The 25,575-nt window shown below is 38.6% G+C and overlaps 4 protein-coding genes across 5 annotated transcripts in view; 1 reads left to right on the forward strand and 3 right to left on the reverse strand.

Annotated features, from left to right (window-relative positions):
* The window catches only part of piezo1 (piezo-type mechanosensitive ion channel component 1), a 71,398-nt gene extending 59,192 nt beyond the window's left edge, over window positions 1–12,206 (reverse strand). The window contains exon 1 of the mRNA XM_043245617.1: window positions 11,551–12,206. Coding sequence (XP_043101552.1) covers window positions 11,551–11,614 — 64 coding nt within the window. The 5' untranslated portion in view covers window positions 11,615–12,206. The remainder of the gene's footprint in view (window positions 1–11,550) is intronic.
* A 1,602-nt stretch (window positions 12,207–13,808) lies between these two features.
* cdt1 (chromatin licensing and DNA replication factor 1) lies at window positions 13,809–18,207 on the forward strand. 2 transcript variants are annotated; one of them, XM_043245629.1, is made up of 10 exons: window positions 13,809–14,401; window positions 14,989–15,129; window positions 15,220–15,449; window positions 15,704–15,898; window positions 15,990–16,135; window positions 16,294–16,394; window positions 16,490–16,678; window positions 16,988–17,131; window positions 17,278–17,479; window positions 17,836–18,207. In XM_043245629.1, exons 1-10 carry the CDS (start codon window positions 13,913–13,915, stop codon window positions 17,997–17,999), a joined length of 2,001 nt encoding a protein of 666 aa, XP_043101564.1. In that variant the 5' UTR covers window positions 13,809–13,912; the 3' UTR covers window positions 18,000–18,207. The 2 variants fall into 2 exon arrangements, with proteins under 2 accessions (XP_043101564.1, XP_043101565.1); XM_043245630.1 differs by lacking the exon at window positions 14,989–15,129.
* A 95-nt stretch (window positions 18,208–18,302) lies between these two features.
* Window positions 18,303–20,614, reverse strand: aprt (adenine phosphoribosyltransferase). Its single transcript, XM_043245641.1, has 5 exons — window positions 20,459–20,614; window positions 20,231–20,334; window positions 19,453–19,586; window positions 19,298–19,376; window positions 18,303–18,835 (listed from the first exon to the last, which is right to left on the reverse strand). The coding sequence occupies exons 1-5, from the start codon at window positions 20,533–20,535 to the stop codon at window positions 18,696–18,698; spliced, it is 534 nt and encodes a 177-aa protein (XP_043101576.1). The 5' UTR covers window positions 20,536–20,614; the 3' UTR covers window positions 18,303–18,695.
* A 602-nt stretch (window positions 20,615–21,216) lies between these two features.
* galns (galactosamine (N-acetyl)-6-sulfatase) overlaps window positions 21,217–25,575 on the reverse strand; it is a 30,698-nt gene continuing 26,339 nt past the window's right edge. The window contains exons 13-14 of the mRNA XM_043245633.1: window positions 22,323–22,440; window positions 21,217–21,647 (exon numbers count right to left, since the gene is read on the reverse strand). Of these exons, the coding sequence (XP_043101568.1) occupies window positions 21,561–21,647; window positions 22,323–22,440 (205 nt within the window). The 3' untranslated portion in view covers window positions 21,217–21,560. The remainder of the gene's footprint in view (window positions 21,648–22,322; window positions 22,441–25,575) is intronic.

Raw genomic sequence — 25,575 nt, forward strand, 5'->3', positions numbered from 1 at the left:
ACAGACTCTAGTAACCACCCAAAACACACACAATATTAGGTCAAATATAAGGAAATATAATCAAGTTTCCAGCTCTTAACCAGAGGAGTGAATGTCTGAAAATGATACGGCGTTAAGGATCCCACCATCTGAAGAGAAACATGAAACAACAGCCTACAAATCATCTACTATCATGACCTCCGGACCAGTCATACTCTGAAACTCTAACTGTCTCTTGGCAAGAGTGCCAGGCTTTCTGAAACTGTTTTTTAGTCTATAATTAGCAAGTTAGTGCTTTGTAGGCACAGACAACACTTTGTACACACTTCCTCTCAAAGCTTCCCTAGACTGAATCAGGGTAACAATTAGATTCACTCATGTTGTCATATTCTTGAACCGAAACCACTGTTGCCGTATGCACACATTTACACGGTCAAATAATTACAATTTTAATATCTGGCACTGACTGGATGTGTGCATGATGTTTCATTAATGCTCGTGACAGATAGGTCTGGTCTGAAATCTTCACACACCACTTAAGTTTTGTCAATAAATTGCAACTGACTTGTTGGTAAGGCCCTCCCCTCTAACGCAGATGAGCCAATGGCAGTCGAGTATCAGTTGCATCAGTTCGATGGATATATATTGGTTTTCACCATATTTCAAAAAAAAAAAAACAACAAAAAAATTATATATATATATATATATATATATATATAAAACATTATAAAAATTAAAATAATACAAATAATAATAAATACAAAAAAATGTATTGCCCTCAGTAACATTACTATTGGTTTCAGTTTACTAGTGTAACATTAGCTATAGTTAATAAAATCCCAAAAAATTTAAAAGTTAAAAAAAAGTTAAAGTTTAAAAGTTTATTTTGTTTTTTTGGGGGGTATGGAATCTTTCTAAAGTTGCATGTGCCCTTATAATCTTTAATTACGATAACTTCCCATCCCTCTTGCAACGCCTCTTCTCTGCTAACATGCGTCTCGGCATGGGGGCGGGACAACCTGTCACTCACATAAAAAAATCACAGCAATAACAAATAAGAAAAATTCTATCAATTCCCAAAAGTCCAAATTAAATTTGCCCTACATTTTTTCTCATTCGAGAAGCATTTTCACTCGAGCCAATTTCAAGCAAGCCGAGATTACAAGATGCTTTCTCTTCTTGGATAAAATATGGTTTTTGTATAGAAGATAAAATATGTAAATAAAAATGAACAATAATTATCATTATTGGACCAGAAATACATCTTAAATTGTAAGACTCTCATAGATGTTTCAAAACCCTCCACACGAGTCAGTTTGTATGAAAAATGATCTGACAGCCATATCCAGCAAGTCATATATGGACTATTTTTATGGAGGTCTTTTTTAATGGAGTTATATATAAATACTTCTAATATACATCTAATTTTGTGTTCCACAGTATAAATAACAGCGGCATTGAAACACCTTGAGGGAAAGTAAATAATGACAGAATTTTCCTAGGGGGGGAAAATGTAAGCACAGTGGTGTACGCTATATGTGAATACAAGTCTTTCTTTGACGCCGCCCAGTCATGGCAACATATCTAAAGTCCTGCCGTGTGGCGTTTAGAGATAACACACCCGCACGATTACAACAGAGGAAACTGTCTCATTTTTACTTCTGTCTGCTGAACCCCCGCTGATCTTTCTTGCTCACTTTCTTTGTTTTGTTCACGTACGCTCAATCTGACACACTAGTGCAGACAAACACTGTGCCAGCATTGTTAAAGACCATCTTGGGAAATGTACCATCGGCCCTAAATCTCAGGAAGCATAATGAAGCAATTTTTCATGAAATGCTTTATAACAAAAGAAGATTTTGATCCTATCCCTCTCTTCCTCACTCTTATCCAATGATGCTGTGTACAAAAAGTCAGGTCACTGCACGGTGAAAGGAAGTGAAAAGCAATAAGATGAGGGCTTGTTGATAAGTAGGAGGAATTTTCAGAGATGCTTCAGTGGCAATCATATGAGTCATTGTATTTCACAATAACAATATAGGTCCAATTACATTCAATAGAATTTTAATGCTAAAACTATGTAAATATCATTAATGTAGGTTTTTAGATACAGTAAAAGTGGAGAACAGGATCTGGCTATATCACAAAAATCATATAGAAGTGACAATGAATTAAATACAGGAGTGAATCTTGTCGATTATCATTTTGTGCGCAAATGAAACTGGACTCACTCGCCAAATCTGCAATAAAGTGATACCAAGGTCTTGTATGATATCCGCTATTTTGTCATGTTTTGTTTATGATTAGATAGCTGGCTTGAAGTGTAGCAATTCCGCTTATTATGAGCATTTTAGGGCCTGTTGTTTGAGCTCAGCTCATAAAGTGATCAGAATTATGGAGTTAATAAAATACGCGTGTGTGGGTTGCAATATTTTGGTTTCATTTCAAATATAAAGCACTAGGGATTATTTAGCTTTATTACTATTGCATTTTTGTAAGCCGTTTTTTTTTTTCAGCAAAACGAGTCATTAAAGTGTTACTCCACCCCAAAATGACCATCATTTACCCCCAGATTGTTCCAAACCAGTAAAAGTTCTGTTTGTCTTTGGAACAGAAATGAAGGTATTGTTGATGTATTCTGAGAGCTCTCCGACCCACCCATAGACGGCGATGTAATTAACACGATCAAATGTCATTTCGATCTTAATTTTACAAAGCTACAAGAATACTTTTGTACACAAAGAAAACAAAGATGATTACTTTCATTCAACAATAGAGTACGCACTGAATGCATATTCAGTTCTGCCACGCGGACATGTTTTCTATGTTTATTTACAAAAAAACGTATTTGTGAGGTTTTAACTGACACAGATCAGCATATCTAGTGGATACTCTCCAAAATTGCGGTACGATGACGCTTATGCTTTCTAAGATGAACAAAAACGGGTCGACATGGGGGTAAGAGATTAATGACAACACTTTCATTTCGGGGTGGAGTGACCCTTTACCAAGGAGTTTTTCAGTTTGCCGCTGTTTAATTTGGTTAGTCGTAGAATTATTGCAGTTTAGTAACTTAGCAACTGCATGCCAACTAGCAGTCATCAGAACATTAGTAGTTGATTAATAAGTTCTAAACTTTATTTTGATGGGTCCACAACGTACTACATACCGACTACGAGAAACTTAGCAAGCACGTGCCAACTTATTCTACTACCCCTAAACCTTCAGTCTACTCTTAAAGTTAGTAAAGTGACAGTCAGTAATGCCGTAAATCAAGCTACTGCTCTTCGCTATAAATGATGCTCGTCTGCTTCAGGAGGTCAAAAAGTAATTTGTGACACTGTAACAGGTGCAGACCTCATAATCTGGCAGAGTCTTCCAGTGCACCCATGCTCCTCTGGCACGGTCCACATTTATCTGTTTACCGGTCTGATGCTGCCCACAGCGGGAAGCTAAATTCCTCTTTAATGGCCACAACCCGCAAACAGGATAATGTTTTACTGCCACTTCAGCAATAAAACTGGAAGGACAGCCTGAGCTACAGGATTTGTACTTACTGACTAAATATACGTGTTTGATTCGGGACTTTACGGTATAAACCTCTGGCAGCAAGATGAAATGAGGCCTGCTATCTCCATTCAGTACAGATTTATTTTTAATGCCATTTAAGCATAGAAAATGTTTGTAAAGGCGGTTTTCAATTTTGAGCCAGTCAATCGAACAATTAACCAATAAATACATTTCCAAAAAGGTTTATTAATGCAACTTTTTATTTAATTTATTCATTGATTGATTTTTTACAACGTGGTTTTGCAAACAAGGCTTTTCCACACACACGGAAAATAATGTGATTTTAGCCTTTTCATGGCAGTACCATCAATCATCACTGAGTCATGATCAATGTTACATCTTATCTTATGCTCCAAGATCGGTCTTTAATTAAGGGGAATAATTAATTAAGCGCCTCCGAGTCTCGTGATGGAATATGCAATAAACATTTTTTATCATGATCAAATCTATCCACACAGTCAAGGGAAATAGAAAGTCTTTTAAAAGGTGCTAGTTTCACTCGAGTGGGATGTGAGAACATATTTTACAGGAAACTTTGGCAAAATGACATACAGTATCTGGCCATTTCCAGACTCATTGCAGACGTTTGGGCCGTGCTGGTTTCTCGTCATCCTGAATTAAACTTTTACAAAGCTGAGCAGACCAACAGTTTGCACTTCCAAAAACAGCAAGAGTACTTTCTTAAAGTCTTCGCCGTCAGGCTGAGAAATACCGCCACAAGCTCTCAGACGTTAATTACAGGCAACCCAAAAAGCTTGGGCTATATTTTCAGCCATGCTCCACTTGGCCGAATTTGACTGAGAGGGGGAAAAAAGAAACGCATATAAAGAAAAACTGCAACTGTTATTAATTATGAGAATAAAATATAACAAAAATGCTAATTTCCATAATGGACTTAAGTAGGAAGTTTGACAGTTATTATTCCCAGCTTCAGGTTCGAAAAGGCAAAGTGTATTCAAACTTCTCTCTCTTATTTTATATCAGTTAAAATATGTTTTTCTTTGAAGACCTGAATGTTACCCTGCAAGAGACCTAATGATGTAGACATGATCCCAAAGGCACGAAAGACGGACATCTACGTACAACAAACTGCCTCGGATACTGTATCCCACAAAGCAATGTGCTTGACATGTCTTCCCATTTTATGTATCAACCAGAAGAAATAACAGCATTTTTAAATATCTCTTTTGGTTTATTTTTAAACAAAACTGGAACCATACATTATTACTGATTCACCATTCTCAGTTTATTGCTGGTTACTGCACACTATTTAGGCATAAGCAGTGCATTAGCATTCCCAACATATCCAAACACATCTGATTCAGGTCAGTGAACCCTCTACTAATGAGCTGATTCAGGAGTGTTAGATAAAGGAGACAGTCAGTGCCCAGGAGCACAATTGAGAAACACTGTTCTAATGGAGAAATGCCAAATATTTGGGCCAGAATACCTTACTCAGCACAAAAGCCTGTCTTCACAAAAATATTACTATGCAACTACACAGCCACAATGCACGTAGCTAAAGGAGGTTGGGGTTTTTGCAAAGTAACATACGTATTGCTACAATTCAGGGGTGACTAGGTTTGATATTTGTTCCATATGTTTGTACAACAGCCAAGAAAAATTAATTGCAAACATCTTTGCTTCAAGATTTCCCCATATTCCATCATATTAAAAGAGTTCTCAGTAGGTATGCTTACTTGGAACTAATTACCATCAATTCTAATGAATCAAATCCAATTTCATATTCTGAAAGATGTGTTTATATGATCCTTAAACTTTGCAGATTGATTTACATGTGCATTGCATGTATTCTGAACAAAGGTTCAGCACATACGCAATGCATGTGTGTCACAACAACGCTTTTCACTTTGCACAAGGTATTTATGGATCCGATTGAGGACATTTCATCTTGTATTCATTTACAAACTATTTTTTAAACCCTATTGAGAGTATTTCGGATCCCCGATTGAAATTTGATTTGTATTAAACTAGATCGATCGAGGTGTTTACACCAAGACTTTTCAACCTTATTGAGCCATCAATGCAAATATGCTATTTAGTTGCTTATAAAAACGACTATCGTTAAAAATTAGCATACAAGTTAGCATGTATAGAAAATTGGGCCGCGTGCAGACACTGATAGAAGTTACATCATGCAGACAGTGTGAAGAAAGTATACTTATGTAACTTAAATAATCAGCATATACTATACTTGAAATACAAAAACAGTTGCAACTGCGCTCCAGTATCACTTGTATTTCCATTACTGGGATGTCCTGTACACATATAAAGGAAACACAAACAATCATGTGCATTCTGTTCTGTTCATGAGGTCTGCAGACTACATTGATTAGAGTCTCATGCAGAAATGACTGCACACACACACACAGACGCACACACACTCACTTGTAACAATGGGCCTTAAAACAGATTGACCTTTCAATTGTTGGTGGAAGCCCTGAGCTACTGCACTCCAGCAGCATGACATGCATCCTGTTTTGATGGAAAACGGTCACTTTTCCAGTCATCGGGTTGTTACAGCTATAGCTTACAGAGTTGCGTCCTAGTCTGGGGTGATCAACAGCCCAGTCAGGGGTGATCTATCAGATTTTTACGGGTATGCAGTGTTTCATTGCTCTGATAGGCAGTGCCATAAAAGAGAAAAACAGTAATCCTGCTCTGTCAGACGACACAGTTGATCAATATACTGCTCGTCAAAGGTTTGGAATAATTACTTTTACTTTTTTAAAATGCTCATTTGGTGAAAAAAGTGAAAACTTTAATATTGTGAAAAATTATAGCAAATGTAAAAAAATACTAAATTCTAATATATTTTCAAGTATAATTTATGTGCTCATTTGGTGATCAAGAAACATTTCTCATTACCATTAAGGAAAATGTTTTTGCTGCTTAATATTTTTGTAACGCTGTGATATGCTCTTTGAGGGCCTGTGGTAGGAAAGTTTTTGTTGGTCATTATTTCAGCTAGGACACATTAAATTAAACATGTCACAATTTTTCTCTCTTTTAAATTTGGCATGTTTCTAAAAACACATTAAACAGCGAGAATGAGAATAAGAACCATTAGTAATAACAGTACCAACATACATTTCTTAATAGGTCAGCAAATCAGAATAATATACATGCATTTTTAATCTTTATTTATAAGTAATATATATAATCTTTATTATTTCAAACAATTGACAGGTTGTGTACGAATACTTAAATCACTTCAGACTAATAATCTATGATAAGTGCTTCAGATCCTCTTCAGCTTATTCAAACCCCAAACAGGTATTGATTTGTGGCCGTTTAAAAGTATAACACCATATCCTAAAAAGGATGACAGCAGAGTACATTTTCAGTCTTTCTTTGAAAGCTGAAAGAACTAATGACACGCATCCAGAAGAAAAATGTAGGGTGAGGGCTTGGTTCCATCCCTCAGTTGTTGATTACATATCTGTCCCAGCGTGTCAAGACACATGGCTGTGAATGTCCTTAGACTTTGGCTTAGTTAAGGGAAAAAACAAGATTAACATAAAGGAGCACCTGGAAAATAGCCTTCATTTTAATTATGAACTTAGCAATGATAAATGCAAAAGTGGTCAATTAAATCCGGTACTTCCATGAACAGATTATTGTGGTCAGAACATTCTATTTCACACTAATCAACCAAATCAACGCGAATCATTAGCATATTCATCTCCTGCTGTTTATCTCCACTAATTAGCAACAATAAACACATACTTAATCTCTCCCTGATAGAAACTTCAGAATGAGTCATTAATGATTTAATCACTGTTTGATCTTTTTGATAAACTCTCCTTTTGATAAACACTTCTGCGTCGCGTAAACTTAAACTAACTCAATCAGCCAGTTGATTGCATCTGCGATAAGACATTAATGGAATATTACGATAATAACTCCCGGCTCAATATGGCTTGCTGCCTCTTTTTACAAATGAGCTGCGCACCCTGACTGAATCTAACAAAGAAAGGTCACAATCATACTTCACTACAGTTTACAATTAGATTAATTTATTACACAATGAAAATATAATCATTTATTCTTATTAAAAATAAGTACGCAAATGCAAAACATTTAATTTAAAAATCGTTCGTCTGTAACTATTTTTCAACTTAAATTAAGAACTTGGCTGACAATGTATTCATTATATGGTTTATTCTTAAAAAAAAACCAAAAACACAATTTTAAACTATGACCTAGATAGATATGGTTATCGGGTTTCATGAGATTTTCCCATGAAGGCTAAATCACATTCCAATTAGTACATCAGACACTGTTTTCTAGGGAACTGTACATGTAAAACATACAAACACAATACATGTTATGAAAAGAATAACTCATAGCACCAACGCTTCCAGGTATTCCCTAGCTATACCGTGTGAGAGCATTTCCTCTGGTCTGATCACAAATAGCACTTCTCATGGAGGCCACAGATCTATTTAATGTCTTTCCCCGAAGCTATATGAATATTCTATGAATTGTTGAAGAAGATGAACCACAAATCTGCAGAGCTGTGTAAGGTAGAAAGTTGATACGCTGAGAGCGATGAATAGCTCTTAAATAGTTGATGTGGCTACGATTTGAGAATGCTTCTGGGCAAAATGCGCAGAATTAGCCGTCTCATAACATTTCATTGAAAGTAAGAAAACGGCAGCGCACTGGCAACAAGTGAAGTTTATTTATGGAGTGGTTACTTCTGGTTAACTCTACTAAAACGCCACGGGATGTAGCATTTACAACTGTAAGCCACAACGTCCACCTTCTATCGCACTGTACAAACTACAGCATTTTGCGCACTGTTAATGAAGAAGAGCGATTAAGCTTGCCCGAAAATATTACTCATTTAGATGATTTATCAGGGTTGCGCAACAAGAGTACTTTTCCCCTGAGTGGGTATACCCGTAAAACACACAAAGTATCAATTACACCTAATGTGCATCTTTTGTCCATTCATTTGTTGAAGAAGCGCTAAAAAGCTTCCTGTGTTTGTCAGGAAGTGAAAAAGAGAGAAATGAAATACGCTCATCTTATTCAGTCCAAAATAACTTCATGACACAAAATGATTCGGCTTTTTATCATTTTTCCCCCAAGTAGGAACCTCCCAGGAGTACTCGGCACAGCAGTAGGTGTAAAGCAGAACGAAAGGAACCCACTCGATACTGCCCAAAATGCAAATGAGTCCTGCAGATTTGGGGGTGTATAATGTACAGCAGTACGGCTGTCCATGGCTGCTTTCTATGCACGGTGAATACAAGGTATCATATATTTGCACAATAAAAACATGCTTTATTTAACTGAAGGATATACGCAATGTGGATTTTTTTTGTAGGCCTATAACGAAAAATAATCCTAATTCAACCTGAAAACTTTTAATTGAGGCCTTTGTCTTCAGTTTAGTAGTCAGATTTGCTATATGAAGTCATATCAGCTCCTTTTTATAAAGCCTGGTTGAAATTTGTGTAACTGAAGCTGAAATCGTTTCAATTATTATGATCTGTTAAAGTAATACAAAAAAGGTTGCCAGTCCCTTATATAATGAAGGTGTGGAAAAAGTAATTGAAAACTGAATGAAATATTAAATTAGAATTTAGCACAATAATAAATAGTTTTACCTCATGACTAGTTAACGGCCAATGTATTTTTTTTTTTTAGCAATTCATGACTTTTTGCTGAGATTTTTCTTGCTCTGATATCGGTCACGCCAGTGGACATAAACTCTTTATACTTCACGTATAAAATATTTGAGATTTTCCCCAGGCCTAAGGTAAGCTGGACTGAAACGGTAAGGATTTGAATTTCCACCTCGTTGTCTTTCTCACTTTCAGACCCGACGGTAAAACAGCACAGCTCCCTCGAGCGGGTACGAAAGATCCAAAGTGAGAGATATGCTGGAAGGCCCGAGCCGTCTCAGGACTCTTTCAATTCCTGCAGTTATGCACACTTTCCAGCCTCGGGCCAACCTCAGGCACGACAAGTTTCCTTAGGGGCGCGCTGAGGTTTTTATATTGTGACAGCATACTGGTTAGCGTGGTGCTGCTGCTAACACACCCAGGTTTGTGTGGTTGCCCTACTTTAAAGTCCGAGAACATGCAACAGGTCCGCTCAGAAATAAGACTTAAAATAAAAAAATGCACAGTTTGAAGCTAAACAAGTTGCCACTGAAGACTGTGTGAAGAGCTCGACAAATCTGGCTGACCGCATGCGTGAGTCGGAGAACCCGAGACGCCCGCTGCACGTTGCGATTCTTCCTGTGTGCCACATAAGTCCCGCATGACACAAGAAACCACATGCTCAAACAATATCCTGTCAACAGACTGTGCCTCTGGCTAATCTTTACCTGCCTAGGACGGTTTTTATATGTTCTGCTTATGAAACACTCAGGGATTAAAACCTATAACGTTCTCCAGGATTTTTTTTCTTTAAGTCAGGAGAGAAATGTTAAATATAGAAACCTGTCTGGCCTGACAGCAAACAGAGACTTTTCACACCATGCTAGTGTTTATGTCAAGGTTGCATACTTTTAGCACAGATTTAACTGCAGCGCTAATAACTGAATATGTTGCTAAATATAAACGGTGCTAAGAATTGTTTAGCAAGACATCCATTCTAAAGTGCTTGCTTGCCTAATTAAACAGCCTTGCGTACGCCATTGCGTTTTAGCATAACAGTCAGTAAAATATTCATAAAAAGACAACCCACGTCCCATCTTTCTTCCTTAAGGTGCTTTTCCAAGTGTAGAATGGGATTTGATTTACAATTAGAAATAGATCGGGCAGCATTCCCCGAAAGGCTGGAATACAGTACATGACTTTTGCCCAGATATTGCCTCACAATAACAGTCTGAAAGTGAAAGCCAGTCTGGAGATTAAAGAGTTGACAAATTTAACATTGTATGACAGACACAGTTTAGCTTCAAAGCATGATTCTGGGCGATCAGGTACGGGACAACCCCACTCAGATATGATATTTCATACACGAGATTCATATGGGCTAATTCAGACATGAAAACCCTTTTAGGGCCCATATCGTGTCTACTGGCCCTACCATAAAAATGTAAATCAGGACACACGCCAGCCTTCTCTATTTAATATCATTAACATTGTAAATCTGAAACCAAAAACGTTAACCAAGGGATTACACACGTGCAGTGTGAAATTACAGGATTAATTAGAAACCCAGTAAGAACGAGGACCTTGGGTTAACAATTTCAAGCGTGAAAAGCACCTAATTTGACTCTTCATGGGAGGTGAAGCTTAAACACCACAAGCACAAATGCATCAGCGCTCGGGAGAACGCGAGCAAATTACGCAGAAAGAGAACTGTGAGAGGAGACAGTAAAACAGGTCTGAGAAAAGAAAACAGATGTGAGTCGCAATCCAGGCAGCAGGAATGCATGATGCACCCTTAAATAAGTTCAGGCCCGGAGGAAGTGAGCCGCTCGGGTCTGTCTGCTAAACATACACCTGAATGAGGGGAGATCAGCGGGACACTGTCATAAAGCGAAAACTATCATGTGATTGGATGGTAAAATAGGTAGCTGACATGACACACACACACACACACCGATTTATCTATCATATGTTTCACTTGATACTTATATGAACCCCAAACATTTATTCTTTTTACTTTAAACGCATGTGTCCTGTTATGTATCAATTTATTCAAAGTGAACGAACTAATTCAAAAGTTCAAGTTTCAGTGTTGCACAATGTTACATTACTGGAGCCTGAGAACCACGTTATTCGCATAGCAGGTATTAAAATGCATGAAACCAGCACGGGCAGATGAACGTCAAACGAGCTTGGCATTAAAGTTTTAAAACAGGTCTCTGCTTTTGTTAAATTGCTAAGGCGAGGTAACTGGGGGGGGAAACGTAAACAGAAAAGTTATTAGGGATCCGATTTAAAGCAACAGGCTACGTTTTGGTCTGTTCTGTGAGCAGGGTGCATGGAAAGCACGACGAGGTCTTACCTGCCAGTAAGAAGACGGGCAGCAGGCAGCAGTAGAGCACTCCGCACACCACCTGAAGCTCCATGAGCGACGCTTCCACTCACATTCCTCCCACGACACCGATCCGCGACGCTACATGACGAAAATACAGTATCCCGCTTTCGTTTACAAATTTACGCACACGGAAAAGTCGCTTCTAATCGAATTAACGACCGCGACTGTACTGTTAAAAGAGCTTATTATTGTTATCGTCCGCAAAAGCGTTCTTAAACATACAAATGAACGAACGGTTTCTTAAGACGTCGCGTTGTTTCGATACAAAACTCAGAGAGCGGCTTTATGAAAGTCGATTATTCATTGTACATCTTCGTGGAAAATGTGATTCACCCCCTCGGCGTTTGTTAAACTTTTCTTGAGTCTTTCTTCCGTTCTGGCACCTGTCCGCTCCGAACTTCCCCAGAATACGTCCACAGACTGTTAGAAAATGTCACAAAACTCGTAAAGAGAGTTTGTCCCGTTTGCGCGTGCAGCCCGCGCCGCGTCCCGACAGTTAGTTGAGAGTAACTCCCTCTCTGACGAGAGATAACTTTGTGCCAAACGAGTAACGTCACTTGAACCGAGAAACACGACGGCGGGCAAACAGCGTGTCACCCGCTGAATTACGGCCCTTTAACGCCGAAGCGTAGGAAAACCGTTCACGCTGACATTTTGTGTTATTTCGGACTTTTCCGTTCATATTTAGCAGGTCCTCCGTCTTTATTAAATTCGACCAATGATACAAGACCGAGATGGCTGCTTGTTAGACTCTTTTAACTGCGTTATTTATGCTAGAACTTTAGTTTGTGCCACTTCGTAGAAACAACACCGACTGAGCGCATTTTGGGAGTAAAACTAAACGTGTTTATGTTTCTGAGCACGTGCAGTGGCCCAGGATAACGTGCACGTGCCTGAGGTTACTTCTTTTCTGAATGTCAGTTCAGCGCAGCGAGACGTTGATATTCTTCGATCGCAGTGCATCCCTTTTAGAAGCTCAAATTAATTATTTCAATGATAATTTCTTGCGGTTCGTTTCTGACGCTGGCAGGCATCGTCCGTATCTCTTATATGTTGGCTCCCTCTGCTGATGAATCGTGGCCAAAATATCATCGATCACGTATCATTTGGTTTGTTTTTTCCCCCATTTCAATTTTTTTTTGTTCAGCTGATCCTGCACTGCCCTAGTTACTTACAACTAAATATTATATAACAGCAGAGCGCGCAACAGCAACGCCTGGGTTTGATTTCTATTCTATTAATAAAATCTATACAGTGGATGCAGTACTCGCCCTTTTGTATAACCGTTCCTTTCAAATTAATATTCTAACCTTTTAATAATGATGAGCAATTTTGTTTTGAATAATATGTTTTTGTTTTTATTTTATTGTTTTGTTATTGTTTATAAGTAATAGACTATATTTTCTTCCATTTACTTTGGTATATAGGCTTTTGGCATTTCTATTATAATCTCACTAAGTTACTATTTTACAATAACATAGGCCTAACTGGGATATATAGGCTACAGAGTAGTAATATAACCTACAGTAGTAAACTTATTATTGTAGTCTCAAAAACCAGTAGGCCTACTGATCAACTTCTAAACCACATGCATAATACTACACACTTTTCAACATATATATATATATATATATATATATATATATATATATATATATATATATATATATATATATGTGTGTGTGTGTGTGTGTGTGTGTGTGTGTGTGTGTGTGTGTGTGTACAAAAAAAAAAATTATTATATATATATATATATATATATATATATATATAAGGTTTGTATTTTTTATGTTTGACCATTTTTAATGTTTTAACAAGCACTGTATTAATATAGGCAACATATTTGCTTTTTTAGCAAATAGTCTACAACTGTCGTGTCAGTCACACTATGTGTTGAATTGGTCGCGGTGCTTTGACCTCTAAGATGATTGATTTATCTTGAAAACTGCACATTTACATCACAATAAAGGGAACATTTCCATTCATTTCACGACAAAACCACATAAACGAAGGCTAAACGTGCTACATTATAGATTAAAAAAAGTGTTGCGTATAAAAACAATCAAATAAATAAATGTTTTAATTATTAAATATGGATACAACACGCAACGTTATATATATTAAAAAAAAATTTCAGCCTATGCGAATCTAGTGTTTGATCAGCGGGTGAGGGGCGTGGTTAAAAGCCACGCTCTGCCTACATAAGTCACGTGGTGCGATTTCGCGCGAAAGTTAGTCTAGGAGGAAGACCCGAAGGGCGAAGTTCCGGTGGGATAACAACAATTACTGCACGCCACCTGGAGTGCAGGGACCTTGTTCAAACTGAAAAATGGCTCAAGCACGGGTTACCGATTATTTTGCGCAGAGTAAGAAGGGTGGCGTCGCTCGGTCTTTACGGTCCAAGGGACAAAAGGTGTCAGGAGACGCCGCGGAGTCAGCGGTAATCTCTAAACCAAAGATAGCGTCCAGAGCCACACGATCCTCGCGCAAAACGACGCGCGATCTCAGCCCACCTCAAGAACATGTTCAACAGGAGTTCCTCAAAGTCATCGATGAGGCTTTATCGACACAAACGGACACCGCGGCCGACTCGCGAGACGCGAGGAGCGAGGTCTTAACGGCGAGCCCCAGGACTCCTAAACGGACGGCGGAGTTTGACGCGGCGCTGTTCCCGTCTACAGCAGAGCAGCACAGCAGCGCCAAGAAGCGCATGAGGGTCACCGCTGGACAAAGCTGCAGAGCTTCACCGGAGGAGCGTCCGGTTCACAAAACGGCGAGGAAGAAGCTCGATCTTCTCACGAATGACCGCAAAGAAGAGGTAATGTTGCGTGATGCAAGGTGTTGATGAGACGCTTTATTGCGTTTAAAAAAATTATCCCACGAGCCGTCGTATGTACCTTTTTTCCTTTTTGAAAAAAAAAAATACCCTAATCTAGTACTACTGCCACCACGACTTAAGAAACTGTTTTAGTGCTTTAGATCACACTCACACCTTTTATTTTATTTATATATGCACTTCAGTTTTTTTTGGTTTTTTTCCCCAAGTGTTGAATGATTTGTGAAGTAGACTTTTTGTGTGCTAGGCCCAGTTGTATAAATAGTCACCATGTTAAGAGTATTAAGTTAGTACTAACTATAGTAGTCTACACTTAAAGTGGAACAAAAGGTTCACCAGACTTGTCCTAAGCCAAGAACAGGTATTGTTTTGGTTTTTGGGAACACTTTATATTTTGATCAACTTCAGATTGTGACTACTGTACTTTATGTATGCAACCAGTCTTACTAATCAAACAAGTAACATTTAATCTAAGTTTTTAATCGACTTGAGCTGCCTCTGGCTAGTCAAAAGTACTCCATACATAAATGTTTCTGACCGCTAACCCAGTCGGTTTTATTTGAATGTAGGGCATTGAGCCTTCGGCCAACAGCACCCCTCAACAAACTGCCAGCAAAGAGCCTAAAAACACCGTCGATCATAATGCTAACAGCTCCCCTGTGAACAAAACGAGTGGAGACGATAAGCCCAAGCGGACAACCAGGAGCAAGGTAACGCACGGGGGTCGTCACACCAGTGCGGGAACCTCCTGGCGTTTGCGAGCTTGACGTTAATCGGGTTTCCTTTTTTTGTTCTTTCAGAAAACGTTTACGAGAGAGGATGTGGCGGCATTGAAGTCCAAGCTGCAGAAACTGAAAGGACTGTCTGAAACGGCGACGACCCCCTCGCCTGCCCCCGTGTCGTCCCTAACGGAGCTGAAAGCCAGGCTCGATGCAGCCCGGGAGATCTCCGCCAAAGCTCAGCAGAGAAAGGCTGAGCGGGAAAATGCTAAAGCTGCCGAGGCACAGGTTGAGCCCGAAGCACAGGAAAGGTGAGCCAGTGTTTCTGTGGACTGAACTACATTATATATGCATGTTAGTAGACTTGACTGGTATTGGCACTGATCTGTTCATTGCCTTTTCTTAAACACATTACTGGATTTTGCTGACGTGACTATATTGATCAGCTCAATTTGCATATGAACATATACAGAGTAACCTGTCCTTCATCTGATTTATTAAAAAAAACTCTGCATATACCTCAGACATGCTTTGTCTCATTAGTCGTCTTCAACCTCTGTTTCAGAGAGAAGCTCCCAGCTTATCAGCGTTACCACACTTTGGCTCAGGACGTGCCGCCTGGCCTTACTCTGCCCTTCCAGTACAAGGTTCTCGCTGAGATGTTCCGCAGCACAGACACCATAGTCGCGATGCTCTTCAACCGCTCCGAGACGGTCACTTTTGCCAAAATCAAGCAAGGGGTCCAAGATATGATGCGCAAGTAAGAGGCTGAATGACCGTTTGTTTGAGTCTGACGCCGTTCACCCGCAGCCCGTCTTATCAAAAGTGACCGCGTTTTGTTTTCTTGGCAGGCGTTTTGAAGAGAGCCATCTGGGGCAGATAAAAGCGGTGTACCCTTCTGCTTATACTTTCCGTCAGGAGAAAAACGTTCCGTCTTTCAGTGCTACTGCTAAAAGGTCCAGCTATCAGCTCACAGTGGAGCCAGTCATTGAAGAAGGTGAGAACGTTTGAGAGTTTGCTCCGAAACGTTAACATCGTTTTGATGTTCCTTTATTGCATTAAACTAAGCATTGACTCTAAAAGCGAATCAAATTTGGGAGCACAATATGCAGCAGCTATTTTAGTTTTGTTTTATAATTTATTTTTTTCCTCCAGAATTTAACGGTACTCGTCCAGTGTTGTCGGCCTCTCGTCTTTTGGAAAGAAGGCACACGTTTCACCAAAATCTGGTTGAAATCGTGAAGGGACACCACAAGGTGAGTACAGCACGCGGCTCATGAAATGGTTTTGCTTGCATTTTAGAGTTTTAAACCTTCTGATTTGTGATGGTTTGTTTTACATCTGATTACAGGTGTACCTGGCTTCTCTAAACCCTCCCATTGTTGTTCCTGATGATAAACTAACCCGCTGGCATCCGAAATTCAATGTGGATGAGGCTCCCGGCATCAAGCCAAGCGATTTGCCTCAACCTCCACAAACCGAGAAACTGACCTCGGCACAGGAAGTGTTGGACAAAGCTCGTGCTCTCATGACACCAAAGGTGATCATTTAGACACCGTCTCAAGTGTTTCCGATTGCTTGAATCTTATTGGCTGATTCTAAGGTGTGCAGTTTTCGGGTAGACACGGCAAACATGGTTCTGACGGCTCTTGACCACTTTACATGACCATATAACTTCAAATGATTGATAATTTTAAAGGTCTTGCAACAGAAAAAGAAAAACGATAGTGGCCAAACAAATATAATATTTAAAATAACAAATTTATACAGGCAAGAATTAAAGTTTTAAAGCACATTTTAAGTTTTTAAGTCTGTATAAATGAGAAAATTTGTGGGTTGTAATTTATAGATGGAGAAAGCCTTGGCTAACATGGCTTTGAAAACAGCAGAACGCGCATGTGCGAAGGAGCCAGAGACCTCAGCTAAATTGGTTGCCACACCAACAGAAACCCCTAATGCCCTTAAAGGAGTGTCTCAATCACTGCTGGAGAGGGTGAGTCCAAAATAATAATAATTATATATATATATATATATATATATATATATATATATATATATATATATATATATATAAAATTTTATTTTTTTTTTTTTAATTGTGCATTTGCAAGGATCTGATCTATGTTCTCTGTGATTCAGATCCGTGCCAAAGAGGCTCAGAAACTGCACGCTGCCATGACACGCAACCCACAGCAGGAGGAGCGCCTGTCCATGATGACACGGCTGCCAGAACTGGCCAGGATCTTGCGAAATGTTTTTGTAGCGGAGAAAAAGCCTGCCCTCATCATGGAGCTCGCCTGCAACCGCGTGATCGCCAGCTACAGATCTCCTCTCAGTTCTGGTTAGTGCAGATGTTTCTGTTGGGTTTCCAGACTCTTGATATCGTAAAACCCTGGATTTGAGCTTTCATCTGAATTGTAGGGTTGCATAAATTGCTCACTACTGGATCGTGTGCGGGGAGAATGTTTTAATCAGTTGTTTGATCAATTAACGTCTTGTGAAAAGCCATTCACCGGATCCTTTTGAGCAAGTTATGGAATGTAAATGTCTCTGTATTCTAATGAAGAAACAAATTCATGTTTAGCTAAAAGTAATACTTGAGTGCACAAATATATTGAGACATTTGTTGCTATATTAACTTTTTTGCAAACGTCAGTGCCTAATAAAACCTTATTTTCTCATTCTCTGTAATTTTAGATGAAATGGAAAAACATCTCGGCCTGTTGGCAGAGTTGGCGCCCACCTGGCTAACTGTACATCCAATCAGGAAGGACATGTACCTGAAGCTGAACAAGACCATGGATCTGAACATTGTGCTGGACAAACTGAACCAAAAGATGAAGGAAGAGGAGCGCATTTGAGGAAACTCACGAGACTACTGAGAAAATAACACGTGCAATATTTTATGGGTTATGCCTGGATTTTAAGATTGAGATGACAGTGACTACTTTTTAACTTGTTCAGTCATTTACAAGATTTCCACATCCGATGGTCACCGTTTTTAACCTGTTTCTGTTGTGATTTTTGCTCTTTGCATCTTAGCACAATAATTGTTCATAAATGTAGACGTGTAAAAAGTGATTTGTATAAAGGCAGTTCGATGTAGTTCAACCCAAGTTTGGTTCGTCTAGTTATTTACAATAAACAAGTTCATGCAAGCCACAGTGTTTCATACTCTGTATGTAAAATCATTTACTTTCGTATAATAGATAAAGTACTGTTTCAGAAGAGTAGCGTGTGGAATATTCTTAAGACAGTTTATAAAGTACCTAGAAGCACTCTAAAGTGTGCATACAGTACAACAAACATTTAACTGTCCCATGAAACAGCATCACTGAAGAAAACACAGACAACAATGTGAATGTAAAACAGTGAGATTAGTTTTGATTTTTAAAAGCAGCTGATTGATTACCCATAATTACTGAGTTCTTGTGCAGCGTGACTTTCCTTTTAGTTTCTGGTTATTATACGTGTAATGAAGCGCATCAAAATATAGTTGAAATTTCTTCATATTCCTGAGCCGTAAACCATGATGTGAGCACTAAGCGGTAGTACCGTCAGTACTGTATGAGCGAGAACACGGGGGTTGACTGCAGCTTCTCTGATCCATTGAGATCCTTCAGCTCAATCACCACCAGACAGCCAAGCACCTCTGCTTTCTGCCGCTTGATCAGCTCACACGCCGCGTACAGGGTTCCTAACAAGAAAAAAACACCTTGTATTATTACATTAAACCGCTCCAGATGTTATGAATAAACGAATACCCATCCTGGTGTGAACACATACTTCCAATTAAATGAGAAGCTAATGTTTTACCATATATTAAATGGAAATAAACACCTGGAATTTTTTTATACATTGGTTAGAGCATAAATAATATTTCCGGCCCTGTTGACTATCATTGCGCCTGCTTCACCCATGGTACGGTGTACGGTAGCAAAGTTCCTTGATTATTATGCTGGAATGAGAGTATAATTCTGAGTTGGAAAATGAGTATTTTCAAAAATAGCGTAGCGTTCCTTTAAACACTATATAGTCTCAGAGAAATTCACTAAAATTTAATATTCTCAAGACACGGGGTCTTAGGAGGTTCTGTTGTATTCCATTTGTAATTCAACTGTGGTATAGTTGAAATACGCCGGTTTGAAGTCTCGCTCACCTCCAGTAGCCAGTAAATCATCAATGATCAGGACCTTCTGTCCTTCAGAAACAGCGTCTTCCTGCATCTCTGCCTCAGCCTGAAACAATAGCGCTCGATTACATAATGAACAGAGATACCGGACACATACTGGATCCTCCACAGACTGAAATTACCTTTGCATACTCAAGACTGTATGCTACTGATAACGTTGGGCCAGGGAGCTTCCCTTTTTTTCTGATGGGAACAAATCCTACACCTAATCTCTGAGACAAAAGTGGCCCAAAGAGAAATCCTCGAGCGTCAAGTCCTAGAAGAGAATGAAGAAGAAAACAGCACTGTATTTTAATGTATATTAGTAGAAAATAATAAATAAATATAATATATATATATATATATATATATATATATATATATATATATATATATATATATATATATATATAAAACGAACTAAAAATACAACATATATATACACTTTGTGATATAAACCATGAACAATTTCCTGAAATGTACTACAAAATTAGGATGTAAACCATCATGAACATTTGAGGAGAAAATAAATAACTGTGATTTTTGGCCTAAAACCATGTCTCTTTTCAAAAAATATCTTTAGGAGTTAATAACGGCTATTTGTCAATGCTTTATAATGCCTATTCTTATCATTGAATCTTTTCTCTTTTTTTTTTTTTATTTACAGTGTAAACGTAAAGCACTCCCATAAAGTTACTTATGGGGCGGAGAAAAAAAAAAGCTGGATAACGCAATATGCATTCATTACACAATAACTATCACACTATCCAACAGAACTGTAACAATCACATTAAAATCTATAAGAATCCCATTGTATTTGTTTATTCCTTTAGCATCGGCTCCAGCAAAAAAAATCATTCTATTTCCTCCCACAAGCAGTATCAGTTTTGTAACTTTGACCCTTGTAACGTGCTCTCTCACCGACTATAAGATCCACCTGAGGGTACGTGCTCCTCACGTGCTCCTCAAACAGATCCGTGACCGCAGCCAGAGCCTTCGGATCCTTCAGGATCGGAAAAATATCCCTGCAAACAAACAGAGACCATCCGAAGCATCAAACGTTACTGATAAACCCGTGCGTCTCCGTCCCGCTGCCCCGCATCTACCGGAGCGCTCATATTCAAATTATATTACGTATACTATACTCACTTGAACGGAATCCCTTTTGTAGGGAAATCAAAGAAAGTTCTAACGCACTTTGAGATGATATCTAATTTCTCTGCCATGACACGCGCTTTGAATATTTTGGACCGAGACGGGGAAGTTGTCCACGTGCTCGGGACAACCAATAGCGCGCGCTTCCTCACCACGTGACATGCGCGTCATCAAACGTGGCTTAATTTTACCTGCGTGGCTGTTTTCAGCGTGTTTTGCATTTTACTTAACTTAAAGTAAAGCGATTTTACTTAAAAGATAATGTAAAAAAAAAATAAATAAATAAAAAAAAAAATAAATGACGTGGTAAAAGATTATGAAGTTAGGCGGGCTAAATTCAACCTACACGGTATCATGCCATTGTTTACATTTTAAAGTGGTATTATAGAAAATATAAATATATATATATATAAAAATAAATATATTAATGATACAAATAATTTGCTAGTTATAGGCAAGTATTCTCAAAGGACTGTTCCATCTGTAAGGAGGAGCGGGAGCAGTGACATGCAACCAAAGGACTAAATCCCAGTGGATTCTGTGAAAACAAATTATTCTACACAGGAGACCAAGCAATTACCTTGATTAAAAAAAAATAAAAAAAATTGTTGTTCAAATGCACACATGGGTTTATTTTTTTTTTTTTATTGCCCCTTGAGAAAAAAATCAAGTAAGAGTTGAAAATGATTTAAATAAAGCATATAATAAATAACATTAAGCAGTATAATTAACTGTTTAATTTATCAAACAAGTTCGCAATCATGTATAGTTTATTTTATGCTCCAGATAACATAAATATGCACAATTATAGCGTATATTTTTAGTAATTTTGTTACCGTCTGTCCGTCAGCAGCTGAAGTTCATGGAGTATCAGTCGGATGTTTTTTTAAAACAATATTCAAAAATGAGAACTACACTAAATCACTGCTTATCTATCAAAATCCAATATTGTTTCCCTTTTCTGCGTACAACAACACATTAAAACAAACGCTAAAAGTAGCATTACAGAAAATGTACAAATCATTTTTAAAGATCCTTAAAATTTCATCCGATTGTGAGAGATGCCTGAACGTAGTAAATTAAATAGAAAGTTAAATCAATGCGGCCAGACACATTTCCATGGACTTGACTCTGGGGGTTTAAGACATTTACCCAACCGCTCACATCCAGGAGGACTCCAGTTCTGAGGAGGACAAAAAAAAAAATAAAGCACTGAAAGCACGTAATGCTTGCAAAACATTGACATCTCTGCAATACAGTAATTTGTACTTTTTATGTATTTATTTTACGACAGTAAATGTTGACTCGTTCGTGTAAATAGGTAATACCTATTGTTCTGTGGCACCGAAGAAATAAACATTTAAAAAAAAAAAAAAAAGTTCTGAGGATGAGAAACACACATGAACGCGTGAGGGCGCTGTTGCACCACGAGCCGTTAACTGCGAGCCTAAATAATCGACCAGCTTATTGCACAAGATGAACACTACTTTACAGTGACAGAAACATCACAAAGGCTGCAAAAAAAAAACCCCACTAACTGAACAACAACAAAAAAAAAATCAATATTTTTAAAAATTATATTTAATGTACTAATTTATATTGATTTTACGTGACAAAAGCATTAATTAAAAACTAAAGGAAATTAAAACAGTGTAAAGATCATTCATACATAAATAACCATGAAAAAAAGACTGCAGATAGACAGGTTTGGGACTTTTTTTTCCCCATTTAAGAAATGTTTAATAGCAAGTTTGAAATCAAAAGATGCCTAAAAAAAATTAAGTGTTCATTGCGTACGATGAAATTAGGTTCAAGTATATCTGCTAAAACTGCAGAAAACACTCAGAAGTCGTCTCACCATGACAGCCAGGTCACACATGTTGAGCTGTGGCGTTCCCGGGATCAAATCCTTCTGGTGCTGCTCCACGGCTGCAGTCACCCGTCTATAAACGTCCCGGTACTCCTCAGACTGGACGCTTCGAGGCAAATCACAGTGACGAAAGCATTCAGACAAAAAGACAGAAACCTGTACTTTACAAGACATTATTTCACTAATGCAGAAAATAGATCCTTGTTTTAATTCTGAGGTGAAACCAACCCTGACAAAGCACATTTTACAGTCGATTTACATTCAGTTATGATTCTACTTAAAAACAATAGCTGATATTTGCATCTTCTTCTTCCTTAAGAACCATCTTAGCACTGAATATAAAATAGTTGTAATTAATTATTCGCTCGTGCATGGTTATTACAACATAATGCATGGAAAAATATGTGACAGACGGGCAATCCCACCATAAAAACACACACACACACACACACACAGGTCCCTGAGGGTTGCCATTTCCAGAGAAGTGGTCATGTGTCCCCTCATTATTTGTGTTGGGCAGCATCCCGCACCCCTGCGTAGTGCACAGGGACCCTGGCGGTTTCAAAGGAACGCTGTTCTCAATAGGACCTGTAGGCTTAATGGGTTTCAGAGAATGCGTGTCTGTGTGAGAAACGCACGCGGACAAATATCGCCGCTGCAATTACGGCAGTAATACAAAGGCAGGCAGCACCTGTGTCAGGCCTGTCCCCTGCTCTCAAAGGCAGCCTTCTGATTGGCCCCCGGGGAGGGGGTGTGTACGCGTGGGGTGAAGTGTCAATTAGTGTAATTACCCTAGGCGCTGTCCGACTCGCACCTCCGGTCTCTACACTTCTGCCTTCCCCCGGGAGAACCGGGCATGAGCCGCACGCTAACATCTGCTCCCCTCTCGCTCGGCTCGGCCTGGACCAGCAGCCCCAAAACACCCCCCAGACGCATTACTACACTTCTCATTGGCTGATGCTTCGGCAGGTGGTTCACCAACATTGATGTTGGAAAACATAACAAAAAAAAAGAAAATATAACCACCATAGAGGCCAAAACCAGAAAACGAATTAGCATTGTAGCACTTTCAGTCGCATCGCATCGTCAGTGGATTTTTGGTTAACAATAAAGGTGAAAATAAGGTATTTGGTTAAAATATTTTCACGTTTCATTCTATAAATGTGTCAGTTACACCCCTGATGGTCATGCGGAGGACATTAAACGGAAATAGTCGCACCGAACAGGAAAAATGCTGTGTTACTCCTGCAAACTTTCATGGGAAAAAAAATGATTAAAGCCCAGAATTGTTGTTGAAGCTTGATTGGCCATAGTCAGGCTAGTAATGTATTTACAGTAATATATAAATATATTTTGACAGGAATAAAAATGCTGTGGTAGAAGTACAACGTAGTCAGCTGACAAAACATCATCCTGAAAAACCTCCATAGAAGAATCATACTTTTTATTGCATTATATGATGATATTGTGCTGATTCAGCATTATAAGATGATATTACTTTAGTAATTATATGTAGGTGTCTATCTGTTGACTGAATGGGATATGGCGGTGATGTTTAAGAAATTTTTTGTCAATTACGTTTCTATAAAAACTTATTGCGTTAAATGAAATCGTGATACTACGAATTCTACTACTAATAATACAAAAAAATTAATGAGCTGCAAATTGATTATCAGAAATTAAAACACGGAAGACAATAACTGAGCGCTAGCCAATGAGATTGTCTTTAGCGCATTAGCTCCTCCCACTATCAGAGAAACCGACAGTTCTTAAAACCGGAAGAACGCCGAAGGAAGATGCAACAAAGAATACTGCGTCCAGTCTGCATACATGTAAGACTCTCCAACTCTGGATCTTTCTATGGGTGTGAGTCAAAGCATATAAACACTAGAGTGTATCGTACGAGCCTATAATAAATTATCGTAACGCCACATTTTATTTTCACTTATTGTAACGGTGGAAACGGTCGTTTGTTTGATTACTTGTTACTGGACTTCTCTATACCGCCATTATTCCCGTTGGCCAATACCGACAAAAAGAGAAGAAACTGTTAAATGTTTTTTTCTTTACACATACAAAAAGTATCCCTGTAGCTTCATAAAATTAAGATTGAATGCCTGATGTCATGGACTATTTTATTAACGTCCTCACTACCTTTCTAGACCTTGATCGCAGGTAGTAGCCCTTGTTGTCTATGCGTCTACCAACCAATGAAAAATCAAAAAGTTTAACTCCGTAACTTTGTTTTAGTAAGCTTTGTTCTGCAAGCTCCCCTTGTGATATTTAAAATTGATCTCATTATAATATTACTACGATCATACTATTTCTATCTCACGAGAGACAACGGTGTACCGGTTCAAATGCCATGGAGCAAGTCTGAGCAAAACATAGCCTCGGAGGAGAAAAGAGATATTGATTTATTTACCGGGACACAGAATATAAATGTGTGATTTATTTCCCAGCTGTTTACCTTCACAGACACAATTAACCGACTGTTTTTGTAACCCTGTCTTTTCAATGTGAACTTTGTGTGCGAATGAAAACTTAGTTTAGTACTTGCGTGCCTTTAACAGCCACTTTCTTTCGGTGTCCTTCAAACGTGTGCCCTCATAACACATCACTCAGTTTAAACTAATATGGTTTAAAACGCATTATTCCAGCGCGATAAACATGACAATCAGAATCAAAACAGGCGTTTTTAGCAGGTCCGCGCTCTATTCCGTAAAGGGGGCGTGGACTAGCAGCTCATTTGCATTTAAAAAGACAGGCACGGAAATCAGCCTTTTTCTGCTTGCACTCAAAATAGGCATTTTCAAAATGATATAATAAACGATCTGAGCTAAACATTCACATACTTATTCTGGGGACACCAGAGACTTATATTGCATATTGTAAAAAGCGGCATAATATGTCTCCTTTAATTTGTGTTCCGAAGATGAACGAGTAAGACAGCTAGTTTTTTACGGGTTAGAAACAAAACGAGGGTAATTAATTATTGACACAATGTTTATTTTGGCTGAACCATCACTTTAAAGGGGTCACATGGCCTTTCTAAAAAGAACATTATTTTGTGTATTTGGTGTAATGCTATGTGTTTAATTATTTTCCCCATACCGTTCATTATTGTTGCTTCTCTACTGCCCCGCCTTTCTGAAATGCGCTGATTTTTGGGCGGTAAACGTTTGGGCTGTGTCATGCGATTCTTCCCACACTGTGAGGCAGACATGTGGGGGCATGTTTA

This window comes from Puntigrus tetrazona, chromosome 7, assembly GCF_018831695.1.
Source record: "Puntigrus tetrazona isolate hp1 chromosome 7, ASM1883169v1, whole genome shotgun sequence".
Taxonomy (NCBI): Eukaryota; Metazoa; Chordata; class Actinopteri; order Cypriniformes; family Cyprinidae; genus Puntigrus; species Puntigrus tetrazona.